Source organism: Cydia pomonella, chromosome 3, assembly GCF_033807575.1.
Source record: "Cydia pomonella isolate Wapato2018A chromosome 3, ilCydPomo1, whole genome shotgun sequence".
Classification (NCBI taxonomy): Eukaryota; Metazoa; Arthropoda; class Insecta; order Lepidoptera; family Tortricidae; genus Cydia; species Cydia pomonella.
This window is the reverse complement of record NC_084705.1, coordinates 25,140,981-25,164,369: the sequence shown is the minus strand read 5'-3', so window position 1 is coordinate 25,164,369 and position 23,389 is coordinate 25,140,981. Positions and strand designations below refer to the sequence as shown.

The following is a 23,389-nucleotide window of genomic DNA, read 5'->3' as shown; positions in this document are numbered from 1 at the left end:
GTCTTCTATTTTCTGTCAAAGGGGATGTGTAGCTAACGATGTTCTAGCTAGCTCTCTAACCACTTTGACATCAAAACGCTTCTGAGAGAGGACACCGCTTTTACCTACCTAAAGTGAGATTATACGTCTTTGCATGACGTGTTTTTGTATAAATGCAATCTCAAAGGTTTGTAACTGATGAATAAAATTATAAAACACTACCATAGTATCCAACTTTAGTGAAACATCCTCTAACTATCGTCCTAAAGTAAGTGGTTTATGCGTAAGTATTATTTGAAAATTTGAATGACTTCATTCTGAGGCAAAATATTTTCATAAATAGAATTAAAAACCCAGAACATGTATACTAAAAAACATTGGTATTGTTACGTATTGAACCTGTGGACATAGGTCCCATAGGACCCATAGGGGTATAAGTAGTTGCAGTATTTCACGATATCTGTCTTGAGATCTAATCTTTTAAGTGGACTGTCAAAAGTTATTGTTGAGCCAAATAGGAAGATAAAATTTTGTGAAAAACATGTTTTGAAAGTTAAATGTTTTCTTCCTTCTTTTTCCAAACCAGAGCATTAAATATTAAAATGACATAAAATGAAGCCCGTAAAATATTTCGTTGTGACGCTGCTCGTTTTTTGCCCACTCAGCGCTCTCAAGTTTCAGCGCTTAAAATCCAGACTATAAAACCGTATGTAGTTAAGAAGAAGTTGCTTTACGTTATTTTTGTGTTTTTATTATTTTTGTCACATGTACGTAAATAACAAAGCCGTAAATCCCCTCTTTCTGCGTCCGTGGTTAAGAAAACCGTATTTTTACTTTTCTACAATCTTTTATGTAACTTCTGGTAGGTACTTATCTAATTACGTTCATCTTCCTCCCATTCTATGTGTTATAAGATAAATATAGTTTATTTTTTAAGTAGACAATTTACAATGCGCTTATGAACGTCAAATAAAGCTACGCATGCTCAAACCTAGGGTTGCCACCTTTTTCTATCGAAAAAAAGTATTTTTGTCAAAACATTGAAAAAAAAAAGTATTTACTCGTACTTGGAAAATGGAAAATAATAGGATAATGATTTGATTCAAATTGCGGCGTTTAAAAATCCAAATCGCATAGAGTCAGACCAAACTAACTTATATATCCATCAAAATCGCAACCATCCTGTGCAAGTGTTAAGTAAACGTCATCATTTCATAGATAAAATAAAATAACGTTTAAAATAACACTTGCGCTGTCTGTTCTATCAAAATCGCTGCCAACTTATCTTGGTCTGACTCTACGATGTGCTATCGGTGACATTTGTATCCCCTTTTCTTTAGTAATGAAAATATAGTATTTTTCGTACTAAGTATATTGTTTTTATATAATATATAGTATAATTGACTAAAATATAGTATGATACGGGTGGCAACCCTACTCTAACCCTACACCGCTGACCCGAGAAGATTTAAATGCCTCCTAAATTGTGGGAGGGTATCCCAATATTGGACCGGCAAAAAACTCGGCGAGACACATCTTTTTAAAACATTACATCTTATTACTGACATGTATTCAATTAAAAAATACAATTTAAATTAATATGGAAAATAAATAAAAAACATAAAATAGGTACAGTTCTTATGGTACTTAAAGTACAATTTCCTATAGGATTTTGATGCACTAAATTGCTAATGCAGGACGTTATTATCCAAACATCTCTCTATCCATGATATAATCGCTTATTTTATAGAATGCTCGCGAATTTAGTTGTTTTGCTTAACAACAGTTTTGAATTTAGAGTCTATAAGCTCGGTGACATTTGTTCACATCTAGAATTTTATACAATTTCTCAAGAACGACTTTGTTATATCAATAATATTACTCGCAATCTTCTTATTTTCTTGTCTTCTCTTCTTTTCTCTACTTAGGTAGGTCTGTAACCTTGCATGTTTACTCTGAACACCTTCCTCGCTTCGCTACCGTTCACTTAAAACACGTTGAGTACCGGGAACCCGCTCGGCGGGTTCTCTGTTTGTAATAGCTTTCCTCTACAAAGCGGGATCGCGCGCGCGCTGGGATCGGCTACGAGCGTAGCGATACGAAAACGTCGGTAGCGAAAGTGTTAAAACCTAGCTCAAATTTACCATGCTGAGCGTTTTTCTATAACATTCTCCTTAACAGCGGAGGACGAAAACTGTGCATAATTAATATGTTCGAGCGGACATATCCTACATATTCATGAGGACGGCTTGGCATGAAACTAGATTATTATTAGAGCATCCTACTCTAACAGTCTTTTCCTTTCATACTTATCAATTATTCTAGTTTACCTGACCAAGTTTAAATTTTAGAAACAATCGTTTTCCACCCAACTAACGGTTCTAATGAATGATAAACAGGCCAATTCGAACGTACACTGACATCAAAATGATATTATTTAGCTATCGCCAATACATGTACGAGATCGTCGATTTTCTTAAACGTTTGGGCCCCCTCGTCAAATTGAACGTATACATGTAATATATTTATGATGGTGAAAATAGAATCACGAAATATAACGGGTATTTGGAGAAATTTTGCATTAGAAACAAAAAACTTTTATAGGTACACAAAACCGTATACTAATCACATCAATCTGTAATAGTATTCTGGCTTTTCAAAAGAAAATAGACAAATTCTGTCAAGTAAATGAAACTAAAATCGTATTCTTATATAATAAAAAGTTATATTTTGATCTTACTTCTAAGGTAAGTGAACAGATGGATACTTTTCGTTTAATAAAAGTAGCATGATATTGTCGTATTCTTATTTCGCCTAAATCTTCATACTTTGAACTTAAATAGAAAGTGAAATAATAAGTATATTTCTTAACTACTTATTTTTGGTATTTTTATAGTCGATTTGTTAGTTTTGAAAGTAGGTATATATCAATAAATAATGAATGACACTATTGTTATTTTAAATTGTATCGAAACGCACTTATGTTAGCCATGCCTTATGGCTATATACCCATCATATAGTTTAGTACAAAGACAATGTAACTCCTTAGTGAAAAAAGCTTATGGTTCAGGTGAAGTTAAACCTTATGTTAATACTATAAAGACGTTGACAACGGCAATGCTTTTGTTGCTGTACCTGTACGAAAATGTATTTTTAACCTATATGTTACCCTCCTTACGCAATTAATGAAACATATTGAATTACGGAAATAAATAAAATAATGTATATTTGTTATGTATTTCTAATTCCCGTTTCATTTACGCCCAATATTATATACAGCAACTGTAATACTCTGTCCCATACGCGATGGTTTTTACACCGGGCCCAAAATCGATGATTCCCTTTTATCTAAGTAGGTATGTAATCTATGAAAATATCCCTACTATAATATTATAAATGAGAAATGAACTCTGACTCTCTGTATGTCTGTTAGTTACCTCTTTAAGCTTAAACTTAAACCGCTGAACCGATTTAGATGATTTGGTATGGATATAGTTTGAGGTCCGAGGATGGACATACAAAATTGAAAAGGGATTGTTTAGGTGTTTTTAGCTTTGAAAGGGCGTCTACTTTTCAGGCTAGTCACAAATAGCACTAGTATTAATAGAAAACTCTTGAAACATATAATTTTGGCAAACGTCATATTGTAAAAAATATCTTCTTTCATGTTTTGCTTATTTTTGCACTCATTTCATTGTTGTGGCATAAGTGATCGTGATTGCAGTTGTTATACTATTTTTTTATTAATTATAAGCCCATAATCTCCCACAGCTGAGCATAGACCTTACGTTCACGTCGTAATCTAGCCGAAACAATATATTTAACGTTATTATGTACTATTACGCGAATTTTTTTATCTATATTTAACAATGCTAATATACTTACGAGAAAAGTTTCCTAAAATATTCCTTACAAATTTTCTATACGAAACTCTCGTCCAACAAGAATTATTTGACTTCTTAGAATCTGTAATACTAAAGGTTAAAGTCTTCATCAACAACATAATTTTGCGGGGAACAAAAGGCGACCCAAAATGTAAGGGAGCGGTGAATTTATTATACTTGTAGGTACAATCCCTATTGTTTCCGTCTTACGTTCAGGAAATGTTTACTTTGTTCCAAGAACTTTACTTAGCAAATAAAAAGCTGGCACAACTTTGCAACTTAATGTGCACTAAGTAATAAGATTATCGTATCAAAAGCAATCCTATTAAATTAAAAAAAATTGCATACCTTCAGACCCGCAGAGCGCAGGCTTCGACATCTTACAGCAAGCTCATCCACCTTATGTTTCGTCAAAATAAAACATGCATTTACACATATAAGTATTGTGAAGGTTGAAAACCTGCACAGTCTCTTGATAGATAACTGGCAACGATTATTTGAATTCAGAACTATCGCCCTGCTGAAGGAATAAAGATCTGCAGGCGTTTTCATTCTGAAAGTTGCAAGCATCTGTGTTAGTCGACATTATTGTATTTCGTTTATGAAGAAAAAATATAATAGCCATGCCGGGGGCTGCATTTGCAACACCAATCGTCAAAATATAAAGCAAATAAGTGATCACTAAAACATTAAAATAATAAATACACCTATATCCTAATCCGGTAAGTACCTGGCACAGATGTCCCCAAAATACCGGCGACGTTCCCGCGTTGAAATAGCCAACGATATACATGGACCAGAGGGCCTACCGCGAAAATCGAAGTTCGTCAATTGCGGGCATTTTTCTCTGTCAGTCTAATTACGTCTTAGTGAGAGTAAAAGAGAAAGATTCCCGCAATTGGCGAATTTCGGTTTTCGCGGTAGGCCCCCAGGTACGAACCAGACCTAGGATTGACCAACATAAGATTCTTCTTCTTCTTTTATCCTGTTACCCCCTTCCTGTGTGTGTGTGATGTGTGTGTGTGTGTATGTGCTGCTGGGGTAGCATAAGATTATTGTGTAATAATTTTTCACTATTCTGTTTTATTTAAAAATAAATAAATAAATATTATAGGACATTATACATTATTTATCATTTATCATTATAAATCAAATCATTTATTAAAAAAACATATAATATATAAATATTTAGAAATACTTAAATAGATAGAATTCGTGCTCATCACACAAATAAATGCCCTTACCAGGATTTGAATTCAGGACTACCCACTAGAACAGACAGGTAGTCAGGTTTATTTGTACTACCTTCTACCTTCCCCCTACTGTCTGTCTACCTTCAGACTACGGCAACTACAATTTTAAGAAATGAAAAAAAAAATCATCTCATTATTTAGACACTATACGTTAAAGTTGTATGATACCAAAACCATTTATTATTATCAGGGGTCGGACAAAAAGTGCGGATGACGTCAAACCACTTATAGGATTGACTGATTTCAAATAGTATTTTTGATTTTCATAAACAATTATCACTTATCATTTATCAACCTCTTTATTAAACGATATCGCCACTTGAAATGAGTAAGTACGTTTTTGACTGACACATTGTCAATCAGATGAACAATAAATTGACTTCGTTATTGTTTAGCTATTGTATCTTCACGATTATATTTAGCTAAAATTTATATTTACTAATGTATAAGAAAACGCTCTAAAATGTCATCTTTACTCGAATATTGTGGCAATTTTCCGTTTTTGGAGGTACGTGACAAACACGTTTACTGCTCTTGCTGTAATCAAGATATACCAACGAAGGTAAGCAATATTAAAAGACATTTGGAGACAACCAAACATGTCGGAAACGTAGAAAAAAAGGGCAAAGTGAATTTAATATGAACCTTACAAATTTTATGATAGCAGCAAACATACCCTGGGTGCAACTACAAAATGAAAACTTCCGTAATTTCATAAAAAAAATGCATAAATGTATTATTAATTCCATGGATTTATTTACGATTATTTTGTTACTTCATTAATACTACTTTGTTACTACATGTCACACGGAAGTTTAATTACAAACTCAAACATCATCCTGTGTGCAACATTACGTCATTTTTACGTCATCCGCACTTTTTGTCCGACCCCTGATTATTATTGTCTATGTCAGTTTAAGTTCATTTTCTATTCTATTTTTAAATTATTTGAAGTATATTAATTGTCTGTAAATACATTATGCCAGTTCGCAAATAAATCTGTCAGCTGCTTGTGTTATTTTTCCACTTTCTCTAGTACTCAATGACATAATTGTGTAATGATTGAACCATACTTTACTTTTTGTACATAGTGTTCGTTTGCCTTTTATGTTTTACTTTTGACTCTCAATTGCTCAAAGGTTGACTGGAAGAGATCCCTTATAGGGATAAGTTCGCCTTTGTACATTGCCAACATTTTTGTTATTTTATTGTATTTTTACCTGTCTCTTATGTACAATAAAGTGTTTACATACATACATATTATCCAAGCCTCCTTCTTTACTATATCATATGTCTCTCTCAAACTCAAAAAATGGGTTCCCAACCACATTAAGTACCTACCTATTAATTCAATAATTATATTAAGCCGCATCGGTAGGTCTGCATAAAAACATACATACATTCTCGTAGATATAAAGATACATAATGTTACAAGGTCCCAATTTCCTTGCCTCATCCCATACGAACGAACAATATGAACAGGTTAATGAAAATTCAAAAAATGCCATTTATATAAATATACATATTTGTAATAACTAGATAAAAAGTCCCTACTTATCAGACAGAACCATGTCGTCGTGAGTTAGCGTCGCCAGGGAGTCCCCGAGCCATTCAAAATTTAACAAATTGGATAAAACAACCTTTAGCAATTTAGTTTGACAAGCATGTTGTACCTTTGAAATTTAAAGCTTAACGTCATTGAGTTAAGGTTGAGATTGCAACTGAACAATTGGGTAACATAGTGCACTTTATAATTGGATATTTGCAGTGAGTGTCGTGAATCATGCGCAGGAGTGGATTGCTTTGCTTTGTTCGAATCTCGAACATACATTATGTACATACAGGAAACAATTGCGCAATTTAATTGTGATAAGCAGTTTTGACTAATAGGTGTATTTAAAAGTACTAACTTACTTACCTACTTACTAGTTTGGCGCAATGACCCAAGATGATCTTCTTCGCCTTCGTCTCGGCCTCTAAAACTGACACGTCATTTTACCCGGTTCTGCCTGAGCGGATTCACGCCAGTTTTCACTGACGACGACCTAGTAGGTATTAATATGATGAAATTAAATGTGATTTAATTATGATTAGGCATTATTTATGTATACTGGACCAATGGCAAAGTTTGTTCAGTCCACTTTTCAAAGATATTTAAATACATTTGTTACGGGACCCGTTTTAAACCTTGTTTAAAAGTACCTATGTTGGTGTAACTACTTTGAGACAGCGCACGCAGTCATACAAGTACAACGCAGGACTTTAGGGGTTTTTGGTATAATGTAAATTGAAGCCCGTGTCATGTAGTCTAATACCGTATCGTATACTCGTAGTCTTTTTAACTACACATTTCAACTGCAACCAGTATTTGCAATCGATCCGGGGGAACTCCCGACCAAAACGGGAAGAGTATATAAAGCTGCATGCTTCAAACCTTCACTCACTCATTTCCAGTCAGGCTACAAAGAACAACTATCGTGTTTTAAAATAAAAAAATAATTAAGTATTAACTTGATTAAAAATAGTTTATTGCACGTTGTTCATTTGTCGGTAAAGCATTTTTTGAGGTTCGAATAGGTTATTAGCACTTATAGCAATGTCGGTAGAGGGTAGTATGTCCGAGAACCACGACAGGGAGAGGAGCAAGAACTACGAACTTAGTGTGACCCACGGTGAACCTGGTAATTGTTTGAAGGGCACCGCGTTTGTCAACTCCTTGACGGACGCCGGTGCTTACAAGAGTGTTGGAGGGAACGTGGCTATGGAAAAGTGAGTTCTTTTATTTTTATTTTAAAATACTGTAATAATGTTTGTAGGTCTTTCCACTTTATGTCGAAAACATTTTAATTTGGTACCCTATATTTTGTAAATGAATGAAATAAAACATACCGCAGGCTCAAAAGACGGTGTATAGTCCTTTGTTTTATAAAACAATTTCTTTGACTTCTTTTAGCTTTTGCTTGAGACCATTATTATTTGACACTTAATTATTGTACTGTAATATTTCTTCCGTCTCAACTGTAACAACTGTTATAAAAAGATGTTTGATAAATAGTCCATGACCTGTTATGACACTGGTTACCATACTCTGTCGGACCTTCCCTAGTTGAAGGAGCGCCCTTGTGAGTTTCCCGTTGATGCCAGGCATGGCTTGTTTGGCCTGTTTGCATCCAGTCTGGTTTAGCCAGGGTTCTGTGTGTAGTTCACTTTACCTGTACGTGCTAACAACGTAGAGCGTACCTTGCTAAACGGTATCGGGAAAATCGGTTCCGGGCCAATCGCCCCTGCACTCGATCCTTCATTACCGACAATAATTTTGTATTTTAATTACAAAACTTTCGGGAGACACAGATATATTAAATGTAGGTATTGAAACGGGCTCATCACGTATTTTAAGTCCAAAGATTTTGGATTTTAATAGATAAAACATAAAGATCTCATATAAATAATATAATTCTTGCTGCTTTTAGGTCGGGTTTCGGAGGTCAACTTGGCGCTGTGCATTCTGCCAAAGCCGACCAGATGTCCGCAGCTGCCCAGATGAACGTTATCCATACTGACAACCATAAAATGGACGTCCACGCCTTCGCGACGAAGACCATGCCCCACAACCAACCCAACTTCGTCACCCATGGCGGAGGCGTCGACTATATGTACAAGTATGTATTGCGGTTACGTGATCCACACCAATCACAAAGCGAAACTGCGAAAAGAAAACTGCGAAGGTGAATCCCGAAGCTCGCCAGGCCCGAAATGCATCATTTTTAATCCGTTTCACATATAAACTTAAAGAGTATGAGAAATGTAAAATAGGTATACTTAGTATGAATTTTATTTTTAAAATTTTTTTCCGGGTCGGGCCCTAAGCTGTTAAACGAAAGCCTTTTTTATGGAGAGGCATCTTAGGCGCGTGGCAAAGCAAACATGACGTTAAAAAGCAACTATCGTGATAGTATTAAGGTTAAAATTTATGTAATACCTCATTCTGAGATATAACGAGTTTGTGTAATGTAGGAACGATTGGTCGCCTGCTGTGTGTGACCTATCAGATAATAGAATAAGTTGATAGATGTATTTGAACCATTTAAACAGGATGGCAAAATTACTTTTTAAACGAGGTTGTTTCAGTTCAGTCAGTAGCGCTAGCAAATTAGGACCCTAGTCGAAACAATCATTTCATAAAATTCATACTATAAGAAAAACATGTATAAATCAGTTCGTTTTCTCTGACAGGAACACAGTCGGTGCGAGTGCTTCAGTGGCGCATACGCCGATGTTCAAGCACACAGAACAAAACATCGGCGCCAAGTTTAACCTACACCAGACTCCTACCTCCGCTATGAGCCTGAATCTTGGTGCGACCAGATCCATGAACCCTCATAGCAGCGGGGGCTTCAAGCCCAATATGCTCTTCAGTGTACAGAAGAAATTTTAATTCATACATAGTGCTAAGTCTATACTTGTATTATAATCGTACTGTATCAAAATATGATGTTTTATTCTTAAAAATTATCTAGTTAATAAATAAATATTCATAAGAGAAGCTTCGCTTCAAATGAGGAATACGGGAAACCAAGTTACATGTTGTGCAGCATTATAGCAATGCCACGTGATGACGTCTGAGACTGACCCGTTCCCGAGGGTCCTTAGTTGAGCGCCGAATGTGCAAGACACACAAAGACAGGCTGTTGATATTGTCGTAATCGGTATGTTCTGCCTTCGTGATTTTTTATTTTACTTAGGATAATCCCTGACACGATCAAAGCAAGAATACTATAGAGTTGCTGCAGGTGTGCGCCCGTGACGGACAGAACATACGCAATGCGATGAAATTTATAACACGTTTTAAAATTTTGACAACATAACAAAACACCTTAAGTACATAATTTAGTCAGGTTCATTGTTATCCACCAAGCTTTGGCTTACCAAAGCTTGGTGGTTCCTTAGAACAACAATACGTATAGGTACTGTTCTGATGTGGCACTTATGACTTTTTAGAAGTAAGCAGAAATTAAAGTAAGACTATGAAAAAAATAAACATTAATTGCGCTTTCTTTGCTACTCCTATAACGGAAAGCTCCATAAGACCATCTTGTTCAGTCATATACCCCCACCCCCTTGCCATCTCCGTAGAATAGTTCTTCTGAGTTGACACAATACATGTCGAGAAATTTTCACGGAGAATTCAACAAGTACTACACACCTAAGTTCGTAAAATGTAAATCGCACAGCTGGATCTAATTGCAAAACTTATTACAAACTTACTGTCATACGTAGGGGCCTGAATGAATAAAACATGAACAATACTCCTTTAACAAAGTAAAAGGACCGTTATTACATAGAAATTCCAGTACGTCTGGGCTCTTTCACGTCTAAGTCCAAGGAATTCAAGGAATGGAGATGCCGAGATCTGCCGAGGTCGCAAACTCAGATTTGTGAATAAAAAATATGTAAGGGAGAATAATATCAAGTAGGTTTATTGTTTCGCATAAGATAACATTTTTGCATCAAGAGAAATATCAACTTCTGAGAATTTAAGTACATCTTTGACGATTCTTGTGAAAACATCGAACAACATTGCCAACTGAAAAAATGGACTTTTAAAAAACGTCCAAATTACATTACTCGTATCCTCTCATATCGCACTTCTGCATTCATCGACTCGAAGCGCTGTCAGTACCTAAATGGCAGACTGATAGGCCTTTCTTAATTCCTACCCGAAAATATTAGCTTAAACAAAATTCTTTGTTTAAAATTTGTTATTGTTGAATACTCGTATTCTCATACGAAAATAAACTAAATTAATATTGGACTTAAACAGCGTTTTTTTATTTAAACAGTTATTTTTGTACAAATGGGAGAACCTAAGAATAGGTTCTGACTAGACGAGTACATAATTTATTTAGAACATAGCATCGAGGCCCGTACATCCCATCCTATAGTTTCAAATTTGTCCCTATGGAATAATTTGGCTCGTTAGCTCTGTTGTACTCTCTGTAGTTATTACGAGTTGCATAATTTGTGTAGTTAGTCATATATTTTCCGCGAACTAAACATTTTAACGGAGACTAAAAGTAAGTGCAGGCAAAACAGATAATTAAGAGCGCATCATTATAATGTTTTACGAGTATTTTAAAGTACCTAGTTCTGATAATGTCCTCTAGTTTACTTTTAGAGAATTTTTTTAATTGCATGTTTTATGAAACGTCAGTCTAACGTCAAGATCTGTCAGTTCTTGCTAAAGTTTGTTTGAGTCACAGTTTGTAGATAAATCGTTTGAGCTTTGTTTTAAAACACTTGTTTGTTGAAGTTTTCTTTTTCTTGTTACAGTTTTTTGTTTCTATGTGTTTACTCTGTACTCTGTAATCTCTCACAGGCAAACCAGCAGGATAAGCAGGATTGTGTGATTGTGCTGTTAATGTAATTATGTTATTTTTATAAGCATATTTTTAGCATATTTAATATATTATATATTTATATTTGTTGCACTTGATGTCCGATGATGATACTATTTTATTCTGCCAGCAATGATAATTCGGCATTACTGTCAATTAATTCTCTAAACACTCTAAAGACTCATGAATTCGATTCTTGCCACTTCAATGTTTGCCACATCAACGCCCAAAGCATACCGTCCCATTACACAGACCTTATTGATACGTTTCAAACTGACCTTGTTCATGCAGTCCTGGTATCTGAGAGCTGGTTGAAACCGTCACTCGATTCTACTTCTTATGCCCTGCCTGGGTTTGTTTTAATTAGGAATGATCGTACTGGAAAGGGTGGCGGTGGTGTGGCCATTTACCTCAGGAGCACTATTCCGTATAAAATACTGAACTTAACGCAGTCTCACTACACGGGGTCGGCGGAGTGGATTTTCCTCGAGATAAATGTTAAAGGGGTCAAAGCCGTTCTTGGGGTAGTCTACAGTCCCCCAGCAATCGATTATTTTTCAAAATTAGAACAAGTTTTTGAGTCACTTAGCACGGATTACACACATCACCTGATAATGGGTGATCTTAATACTAACCTATGTAAAGACTCGCCCCATAGTCATAAATTGAAAGCGTTACTTCAGTCCGTTAATTTCTCTCTTCTTCCTCTAGCTCCAACTCATCACACTGCTACAACTGACACGTGGCTGGATGTCATTCTTTCGTCATCCCCTAATCTCGTTGTAAAGCATGGTCAACTTCCGGCCCCTGGGTTTTCTCATCACGATTTGATATATGCGTGTTATAAAATAAAACCACCGAAATGCAAGCCTGCTCTTGTAACCATGCGCTTTTTTGCCAAAGTCGACTCTGGTTCTCTTTCTAGAGATGCAGCGGCCATTGATTGGACGCCAGTGTTTTCTGCCCCTTCAATTGATGCAAAGGTGTCCCTTTTCAATGCTGCCGTATTAGATATTTTTGATAAACATGCACCAGTGCGTACCGTGCGGGTCAGGCGTCCCCCGTCACCTTGGATTACCGAAGGCATTCGTACAGCCATGAGGAGAAGGGACCGAGCCTTTAGACTTTATAAGCACCGCCGTACCGAGGACAACTGGATTTTGTTTAAAAAAGCTCGCCACCGGTGTAATCAGATGGTGCGTGCAGCGAAGCGTCGTTTCATTCACCACAATGTCTCCTCTTCTTCTATGGCCGATGTTTGGAAGTTCCTTAAATCACTGGGGCTGGGTAAGCAAGGTGCTGGATGCGATGGCACTGCTTTTTCACTTAACGAACTCAATAGGCACTTTGCATCTGCTCTGTCCGTTAACGATCGCATTAAGGCAACAACTCTTTCAATTATTTCGTCCCTTCCCTCCTCTTCCCTGTCTGTTTTCTTCTCTTTCAACCCAACCTCTCAAACTGATGTAAAAGACATTGTTCGGGCCATCAAATCTAAAGCCGTTGGTTGTGATGATGTGAGTCGTCACATGATAGTCGCAATTCTTGATTGTGTGCTTCCTGTGGATAACTCACATCATCAACTTTTCTTTGGTAAATGGCGAATTCCCTGAGCTCTGGCGGAAAGCATTTGTTATTCCTCTTCCCAAAATTAGTAATCCTACTTTGCCTAGTAATTTCAGACCCATCTGTATCCTCCCTTTTCTATCGAAGATCGCTGAAGCCACGGCTCACAGACAACTCTCTGACTTTATACACTCTAACAAACTGTTGAGCCCGTTTCAGTCTGGTTTTCGACCTGGCCACAGTACTTGTACTGCTCTCATTAAGGTAACTGATGACATCAGACGTGGCATGGAGGATCAATTGGTCACAGTACTCATTTTGATTGATTTCTCAAACGCTTTTAACACTGTTGATCATGACATTCTCCTTGCTCTTCTCAACCATCTAAATGTCTCATCTACAGCCCTTAGATGGTTTTCTGCTTACCTTGGGGGCCACAAGCAAGCAGTCCGAGTTGATCGGGCTTTGTCGGACTGGTGCGATCTGGCTACTGGCGTACCTCAAGGTGGTATTCTTTCCCCGCTTCTCTTCTCCACTTTTATTAACTTCATCACCGCCGAACTTTGCTGCGCATACCATCTTTACGCCGATGATTTACAACTCTACGACCAGTGTAAAGTAACGGATTTGTTAGCCGCTACGGAAAAGCTAAACAGGGACCTCGCTCATATTCAGCAGTGGTCAGAAAAGTTTGGCCTATTTGTAAATCCCGCCAAATGTCAGGCCGTTATTATCGGTAGCTCTCGTCAGCTGGCTAAGTTGGATCTGGATACGATTAGGTCGGTGTGTTTCAATGGCACTCCTATACCTTTTAGCCCGTCTGTAAAGGATTTAGGTGTGCACTTGGATTGTACTTTGAGCTGGAGACCGCAGGTTGCCGAAATCAGTCGGAAGGTTACGGGCACCCTTCACGCTCTTAACAAACTCAGACACTTTTTGCCAGTCAAAACTAAAACTTTATTAGTTAACACCTTAATCCTACCCATTATCGACTATGGTGATGTGTGCTATCCTGACTTAAATGAAGAGCTACTTGACAAGTTGGACCGTCTTCTTAATAATTGTATCCGCTTTATCTTCTGTCTCCGGAAATATGATCATGTGTCCTCGTTTCGTTCCCAGTTGGGCTGGCTCCCTATTCGTCAACGGCGTAATATTCGTATGCTCTGCACTCTCTATTCCATTCTCAATGATCCACACTCCCCTGAATACCTTAAGTACTTCTTTCACTTTTATGGTGCTTCTCGTGACCGTCAATTTCGCTCTACTGGCAATTTCTCTCTTTCTATCCCCACTCATAGAACAAGCTTCATGTCTAACTCTTACGCCATTCAGGCAGCACGTCTCTGGAACGGTCTTCCCCCTAACATTAGAAAAGCTCCCAACAAGTTTGCTTTCAAAAAATCTGTGCGTGATTTATTTGCTGGCAGTTTAAAGATCAATTAAGTATCAGTCTCACGAATCGGTTATGTATATTATGTATATATATGTATATATATATATATATATATATATATATATATATATATATATTTATTTATTTATTTATTTATGTAATGTATGTATGTGTCTTTATGTATTTAAGTAGTTTATAATTAATTTATGTGTATTAGGACTCTAATTCTTTCAATAACAATTTCTTTTAGTTTTAAACGCGCCGCCTACAATCTTTTCTGCTTTGCCCTAAGGTTGACTGGTAGAGAATGCCTCATGGCATTAAGTTCGCCTTTTGTACATTAAGTTTGTCTTTTGTGCAATAAAGTTTTAAATAAAAATAAATAAATAATGAAATGAAAATGAAAGTAAATGTTTTTTATTTTTATTAAGTAACAGTAAGTTTATACAATTACTAAAATATTAACTTTGGTACCTGCACTAGGCACGCCGGGTTATTCCCACCAGTTAACACCAAGTTGTTACCAGTGGTAACTTCTCGCTAGTTACCACCAACCACCAAATACTAGGAAATATTTTTCCATGTATTGGTATAAGGTGGGACTTTTTCTCCCAGTAAGTAGTTACGACCAAAATTTTGTTAGCGTTCAATACCTACTAATAAAAACAAGTTGCAGTAAACTGAGTCAGTCGTAACTACTGCGTAAAAGGTGGGAAACAAAATCCCAATATTTTACCAGCAGTTACCACTGGTATCAACTTGGTGGCAACAAGTGGGAATAAATAGTACTTTTTTGTAATGTGCAATAAAGGTTAAATAAATAAATAATAGTTGCAATGACGGTTGCTTTTATTTGTTGTAAAGATGGTTACTAGTTTAGGAGGAGGGGTTAGTTCAGAAGGAAGGGATTAAAAAACAAGAAACAACTTTGTATTTGAATACTTAGCCTTACAGGCCAATTCGAACGTTGACTGATATCAGAATAACCTTGAACTCATCATCAGCTGTCATTCAGTTATCGTGCATTTCGCTGGTACTTAACGTACGGTCAACCAATTTGATTCCTAGGCCACTATATATCCATGTCATAATGACTTCTACGACAGTGCTTATTGAGTGATGCATGTCATGTATAGAGTAGTTAAAGCGACAAGGTTCTATAGTGGCCTAGGATTCAAATTGGTTGACTGTACATGTCTTAAGTCAGAAAATTATATGGTACTGAAGTTAGTATAATTCTACCCAATAATTACAAATACCCAGTTTCCGCAGCAGACACAGAGGGAGGTTTGTAGGAAGGGTAAAAGGGAGGGGCGGACTAAGTGCCTCCAGAGTTTTAATTGACTAAGCGAAACCTAACAACATGAACATTGCTAGTTTAAATATACGGGCTCCATTAGCTGCCTTGATGTAGTCTTTATTGGCTAGCAAATAACAATGGTCAATAAACATGATATCTAGGAAAATAAGTGTCAGTTCATTGTTTTAGTTTTTAGAGTATGAGTAAAAATCTGTTTAAAATATCCCGAAGTAGTAAATAAGGAACCAACTGTCAAAATACCCTAAGCCTACAATTTGGCTGGAAAGGTAAAGTAAACAGACGATCGAAAATACTTTGTTATACGATGTTAAGTCTCTAAGTCGATCAAAACAGATTTCCTTCCTTTCAACAAAAGTTCGTGTTTGTAAAAACAAGTTCGTGGCTTTACATAAAGAAGAATATTGTAACCCTTACTGAACCGAACTACTATCAGGAAAGGTTAGATTATTTAAATATAGGTTTTAAGATATATCGGAATAGTAAGTGTTCAGATTTTGCTAAATAAACCTGAAATCAAATAAAATTATTGAAAACGTGGCCAATGAGCAATGACAATGATTCTTATGGTACAAGCAATATTAGGGTCAACCAAAATACAAGAAAGATGTTTGGGGTTTTAATAGTCGGAATTAAGGTTATCGACGTTGAGACAGATAACCGTTGAAGTGTCACTATAAAGATCAAATTTCTATGAAGATATCTTTTATGGCACTTTTACAGCAAAGTTACCTAAGATTTTGCAGTGACACACAATTTGTCACTGGAAAATCTTAGGTTTATTTAATCGTATGGCATATTTTTAAACAGAATACAGACAGCTATAGATGTAGATTTAGGGCAGTCAGCCACTTGATGGCCTCGTCGCTAAGGGTGATCAGGTCTTCAGGAGGTCCATTGGCATAACGCGTTATGGGACACTCCTCGATAATGTGCTGGATTGTTTGGGCAGCCTCTCCACAATTGCAGGCCGGGGATTCCACCCATCCACACCGGTGTTTGTAATGAGCACAGCGGCCGTGGCCAGTGCGAAGTCTGTTCAAGTTACACCAGTGCCGTCTTGGTAGGTCAGACCCTTTAATAATGGTACCTGGAATGATCCCAGAGCCCAACTTTCCCGCCATCAATGAGTTCCACGACTGTGTCCACTCACGCTTCAGGTTGAAGCAACTGACGAGAAGACCTTTGGAGATACTGTAGGAAGCATTCCTAGATCTTAAACGACGACTTGCTGGCTCCAGAAACTCCACGTGGATTGGGAGGGCAGGGTTTTTCTGGATCTTTGCTACTTCTCGCAACAGGGCTTCTTTTCTTCGCAAGTCTGGCGGAGCGATCCGAGAAAGTACTGGCAGCCAGTGGGTGGGGGTAGACAGTATCGTGCCGGAGATGAGTCGCATGGTTCTATTCAATTCAACATCAACTCTGGTGGTGTGGGTACTGCCTAACCATGCTGGAGCGCAGTATTCAGCCGTGGAGTATACCAAAGACAGAGCAGAGGTTCTCAGGACATCGGCACTTGCACCCCAAGACGTCCCGCTCAATTTCTGGAGAATGTTGTTTCGGGTCTGGAGTTTGCGTGCTGTGCAGGTTAGGTGTTGCTTATACGTCAAAGAACGATCGAGTGTGATGCCCAGGTATTTAGGAGAGAAATTGTGCTTTAGCGTGGATCCTTCGTACTTCACCTTCAGCTCCAGCGTGGCACATTGATTGTGCAGATGGAAACAGGATGCCTCTGTTTTGCTTGTGCTGGGTGTTAGTCGCCATATCCTGAAGTATTTAGCTAGTACCTCCATATCGCCGGACAGTGAGGCCTCTAAGTTTTTGAGGTTCTTGTCTTGCTGTACAAGGCAAATATCATCGGCGTAAATAAACTTCCTGGCAGTGGTATTTGGGAGATCGTGGATGTACAGGTTGAACAGAACAGGCGCCAACACCGATCCCTGGGGCAGGCCGTTGCTTAACACTCTGACGTCGCTTGCTTCCGAACCTAGATGCACAATGAATCGCCTCTGAGAGAGCATGTTGGAAATTAGCTTGAAGATGGTTAGGTTAGGGACGGCCTGCAGTAACTTGTAGAGTAACCCTTCCCTCCAGACGGTGTCATAAGCAGCAGTGAGATCGACAAAAACAGCCCCAGACTTTAGCCCTTTCTGGAAACCGTTTTCCAAGTGAGTTGTTAGAGCTAGTACCTGGTCCGTGCAGCTCCGCCCTGTTCTAAAGCCCGCCTGTTCAACCGGTACCAATCGGTCTATGAGAGGAGCTATTCTGCGATATATCAGTCTTTCTAGCAGTTTATAGCAGTTGCTAAGTAAAGCGATCGGGCGGTAGCTAGAAGGGTCGTCGTCTCTTTTGGCTGGTTTTAGTAGTGCGATCACCCTTGATTCTTTAAAAGTTCTGGGAAGTTTGTTGTAGTGGAGAACATCAGAAAAGAAAAGAGACAGCCACTTTACCGCCATGGGGCCCAGTCCAAGCAGAAACTCGTTATAGATACCATCCACGCCAGCGGCTTTCCCCGTCTGAAGCCCTTTAATTGCTGTTTGGACTTCATCAGCTGTGAAAGGATCTGCTAATTTAGGATTTTCCACGAGGTTAGACTTAAGTTCCTTCATTCTTTTCTTGACCTTCCTGGTCTCCAGTTTGACGCCTTTTGCTCTAGAAATAGACACAATCCTGTTAGCGATTTCATTCGGATGAATTGCAGAGGTCTGTCGGGATGCTGTTCTTTTCCCCGTAAGTTTGTTGAGAACAGTCCACGCCTTTCGACTTGACCGCTTGAAATCCATAGAGTTAACGGTGTCTTTCCACTTATTAGTACGGTTGACATCCAGAGTCTGTAGGAGTTCAGTGCCAATTGAGCAGTCGCCTGTTTCCCGATAGGTTTTATACAGTTTATCACTGTCGCTATTCCAGCCCGGTATGTACTCCTTCCTAAAACCTCTGCACACGTGGCGTTTTGCAGACGATATTATAAGACCCATAAAACGGTTGTAATTTCCTGCTGCGGGTGGGATGAAACGGATACCAGCCTCGATGTGTCTTGCAAAAGCGTTCCAGTCCGCGCGCCTGAAGTTCCAGCGAGGGAGGGGCATAGAGTTGACGAGGGGAATTTTCATGCCTACATCCACGATTACTGGCCTGTGCTGGCTGTTGGGGAAATCTTTGAGTACGACCCGGTTCGTTGGGAGAGCTGTGCCGGAGGCATCCTTAGTAACAAAAACAAGATCCGGGTTATAGTCTTTCTTCCAGCGGGCCGAATGGAAAGTTCCTCTCTCTTTAGCGTCAAAAACCAGGAATAAGTTGAAAGTTTCGGCCCACTGTGCCAAAGTAAGCCCATTTGTATCGTCGTTAGAGTAGCGCCATGACGTGTGGTGACTGTTAAAATCGCCGATGTAGACGCACGGGTGAGCGAAAGGTGGGGGTCCATTATTTGCCCAAGTTGCCAAAGGCGGTTTGTAAATGTTGGCTATCTTGATGTCTTCAATTTGTACGACTATAATATAATTATCAGCAGACTCATCAAAATATACCACACTTGCGTGATTCAGACCCGCTCGGATGTACGTAGCGATTCCGTAACTGCGGTGGTTCAGCGCCTTGAGTAGTTGATAGCCGGGTATTTGGCCTCTGTTTTCGATATCCTGATCGTCCTTTGCGTGCGTTTCCTGTATATTCAGGACGTCAATTTTGTGATCGGCCAGAAGTCTGGACATGTAATCACACTTTGGTCTACTGATCCCTTCGACATTGATTTGGCAAATTCGGACGGAGGGTCCTAAATCTCTAGTCTTGGTGTTCATGCTTACTTAATTATAGTGTAGTTATCGGTGATAGCAGTGGGATTCGTATCTGTATATTCTGTGTATTGCTGCGAGGCTCTCGTTAAAGTGCAGTGCAGCAGCCAAAGTTGATTACTCTTTAGCACCACCCAGGGGACACGTGCAGGGTATCTAAGGTAATCTTCCTGCGGACGCGAGTAATCGTTGCCCCCCCAATCTTAGGTAACTTTAATTGATCCGATTAGGATCCTAACAGCAGTGTTGTTAGGAATATTTATACAATATTATGCAACTGTTTTACCTTATTTTTAAATTCTGAAAGATCTACAAACTAATATTTACTTTGATTTTTTGCTGCTGTCTTAGAAAAAAAAATCGAACCTGTCTTTACAAAACATAACTATGTTTCGTTTATTAATTTCGGTCCTTGAATATTAAGATCCCAGTTGATGTACAGTTACATACACAATTTTATCTACACACATTATAAACTTTCTATGAAATATTCACTAACCCAAATTACAGCCTCCGTTAGGGCATCGTTGCCAAATCGAAACGGAACTCGCGGATATATAGTGGCGTCACCGAAATATTTTTATCGCTTATTTTACACGAAATTTTTGCTATAGTTACCTTAAAAATAACAAAACATATTAATTTTATACTTTAAACTAATTAAAAGATAAACTTTACGTCAAATGGCGGTAAATGAAAACTGTTTTCACGCATGTAGTTTTTTTTTAATTCAGAGACAAACTAGAGTCGGGAGCCTATTTCCGTATCATTAGATACAAACTAACATGCGAGATATGTCAAAATTGTATGCAATTGATATTTCATTTCGAACAAAAAGGCATCTCGACTGATATTAGTATAGAGGTCAAATCGAATTGCTTTCTTTTCAGAGATATTCCAAATATGAATACATAACCAAATCGATTTTGATGTAGTTATGAAGCTATAACTACATTATCACAGATAACAAATTTGTTGTAACAAAACAGTTTATCGTAATGTTGGCCATTACTTACGGACTTTGAAGGCATCATATAGGGTTTATGATATGTGTGTAGATAAAATACTGTAAGGTATAATAGTATAATAAATTTATTAGGGGTCGGGCAAGAGCATATAACACCTGAGGTACATATATTTTATATAAATGGGTATTACGACATCGTAACACATACAAAAAATAAGTTTCTGAATAGTCCTAAGCTCAGTTCCACAAGAATGTACGCATACATAAAATAGTATGTAGATATATTTCGAATCTGTACGATATATAATCGGAGGCCAATTCAACAAATTTTTCTGACAGTTTGTGGAATTGCAATTAAATAGAAATTTGCCAAAAGTTACAATGTCACCAAAATTTTTCCAATTTACTTAAGAGATAAATTTGAAGCAGTCTTGGAATACTCAGGAAAGGATGTACAATTGTCCATATACAAAATATATCCTAAATTTGTCTCCTTGTTGGCCTCCTATATCATATAAAAAAAATTACAAGATTGTGATGTCGCGAGCGCCAAAAAATAAAGTTGAATAGCATCTCTGCACGTAGAGACTAAAATAACATTTCCCAGGACGCTTGTGGGTAAAAGAAATGAATTAAAAACAATTTTCAATTCCGTATAGCTTTTATATAGTTTGTACTACGTCGTTTTATTCTGAAACGAGTAACTGATTGTAAAAATAGTACCCCATATTTTATATTGAAATAAAATCTTAAGTGTATCGGTAGTTTCTGGTTATTTTTATGATTGCAAAGTGCCTAAGTAATTAATAAAAGAGAAATTGTTTTAAAATATATGGCGAATCATTTTTTCATAGTGCTGCTGGGAAAAGACTTACTAGTCTTAATCTCCATGACTCCAAAATCTCGGAAATGTACCGCAAAAAGCATAACTTCGGGAGTCGTCAAAGTTTACACCAGCATATCCATGGACATGACCGGCTCAGTTCCACCTTTCTCGCCAAAGTCAACTATGCGTCTTTAGGAGCGCAGCGTACTGTCGCATATCCGATCCGTGCCTTGGTGCTCGTGACTCCTAGAATTTTAGAAGAATGCCAGTGATATCTAAATCAACTTCATTAGAAGCGCGGAACGTGGGGCGAGCCGGTTATTATGAATAATCATACAATAGTAAAAGTGTTGTATTTTTTTAAATGCTAATTCTAAATTTACCCGTGTTCATTGATCTTATGTTTGTCTCGTCAAAATACTCGTACTGATTATGCAGATTCATTCAGTGACGTGTACACATACGTAGGTACAGTTATTGGCTGTCAAAGTAAAGCTGAGTCACATGGCAGGTCTGTCATTACTCCGCGGTACTTTGGCGGGAAATGACAGTCGCAGGTGCTCCCGTCGCAGCTGCTAATAGCTTTTAGACAGCAAGCCTTTTGATAGTGATGTCACGCGTTTTTATCGATATGTTGTAATTTATAATTTTAATACACACCAAAACATATGAAAAATGCTATTGCTTGATAGATAACAGCTAATACTTTTATCGCTTATGGGAAGTTTTGTTAGATTTTTTAAACATAGCGCAACACAGTATTTATTTTTAATAATTGCATGCTGGTACAATAGCTGTTACAATAGTTATAAATTAGGAAATTACACCTGACAGCAAAATAAATAAACAAAACAACACAAACATACGAACAGATAACAAAACAAGTGAAATTAAATAATAGCTGGTATTAAAATTTATGACGTAAACACTGTATGTGTAATTGTGCAATATGCATGTATCGAGACCAAATAATTTTTGAAGTGCGTTAAATAAATAAATATTATATGACATTATTACACAAATTGACTAAGTTCCACAGTAAGCTCAATAAGGCTTGTGTTGTGGGTACTTAGACAACAATATATATAATATATAAATATTTATAAGTACATAAAAAACACCCATGACTCATGGAATAAATATCTGTGTTCATCAAACAAATAAATGCCCTTACCAGGATTTGAACCCGGGACCATCGGATTCATAGGCAGGGTCACTACCCACTAGGCCAAGCCAGTCGTCAAATACACAATGCGAAACAAAAAATATACAAAACAACAACAATAGCAACAATATATAGAAAATGCGATACAGTGTAAAAATCAATAAAATAGCATTTAAAAATTGTGTGATATGTAATTAAGCACGTTATTTTTTTATCGATATTTTTATCCTACAAATGTATCGACAAAAATACAATCTCATGCCTAGACGATTACAAAGATGATGTACAGTAATGGTGTACCAGCTGCTGCAACACACGAGAATTAGCTAACGCGTGGCGTCTCGCTAAACTCCCTACCCTACTCTCTACAACGTTATCCTCTACCAGAAGCAATATTCCATATTGCTTTTATAAAGTATCTGATATCAAAAGCCAACATATAACCGCTATTTGCCTTACCGTGGAACTTTCTGTATTAAAGAATTAAGCCTTTTTAACATGATGATTCTCTTTGCCCGTAAATAACACCTAACTATGTATACACCGTGTTTTTATTGAATTCCGTTAACTAAAAGGCATAGTTAATTAAAAAAAATTAATATAAAAAATAATTAAATATCGCATATAGCGTTATTGTAACAAAGGTATTACATTTAATTCATCCAAACAATTGAAAACTGTGACATATCAATGTTATTTCGAACATCGATCTCGGAAGATAGTACTTACGGTACTTACGTTTATAGCTATAGTCTGTTCGGAAAGAGAAGAGTCGTGGAATGTATTGGGCCCCATACATTCCACGACTCTTCTCTTTCCGCACAGATTCTAGTAGCAAATGTATACGTT

General features: G+C 37.5%; 1 protein-coding gene across 1 annotated transcript; it reads left to right on the top strand.

Moving 5' to 3' along the window:
• The first annotated feature begins 7,338 nt into the window (after positions 1–7,338).
• LOC133516386 (attacin-E-like) lies at positions 7,339–9,603 on the top strand. Its single transcript, XM_061849292.1, has 3 exons — positions 7,339–7,885; positions 8,587–8,775; positions 9,350–9,603. Exons 1-3 carry the CDS (start codon positions 7,713–7,715, stop codon positions 9,549–9,551), a joined length of 564 nt encoding a protein of 187 aa, XP_061705276.1. The 5' UTR covers positions 7,339–7,712; the 3' UTR covers positions 9,552–9,603.
• The last annotated feature ends 13,786 nt before the right edge of the window (positions 9,604–23,389 follow it).

Bases quoted from the DNA above. Each gene is read 5' to 3' on its own strand.
- LOC133516386 (XM_061849292.1), top strand. From the start codon at position 7,713: ATGTCGGTAGAGGGTAGTATGTCCGAGAACCACGACAGGGAGAGGAGC. The intron at 7,886-8,586 runs GTGAGTTCTTTT...TGCTGCTTTTAG, and splicing joins GGGAACGTGGCTATGGAAAA to GTCGGGTTTCGGAGGTCAAC. The intron at 8,776-9,349 runs GTATGTATTGCG...TTTCTCTGACAG, and splicing joins GGCGTCGACTATATGTACAA to GAACACAGTCGGTGCGAGTG.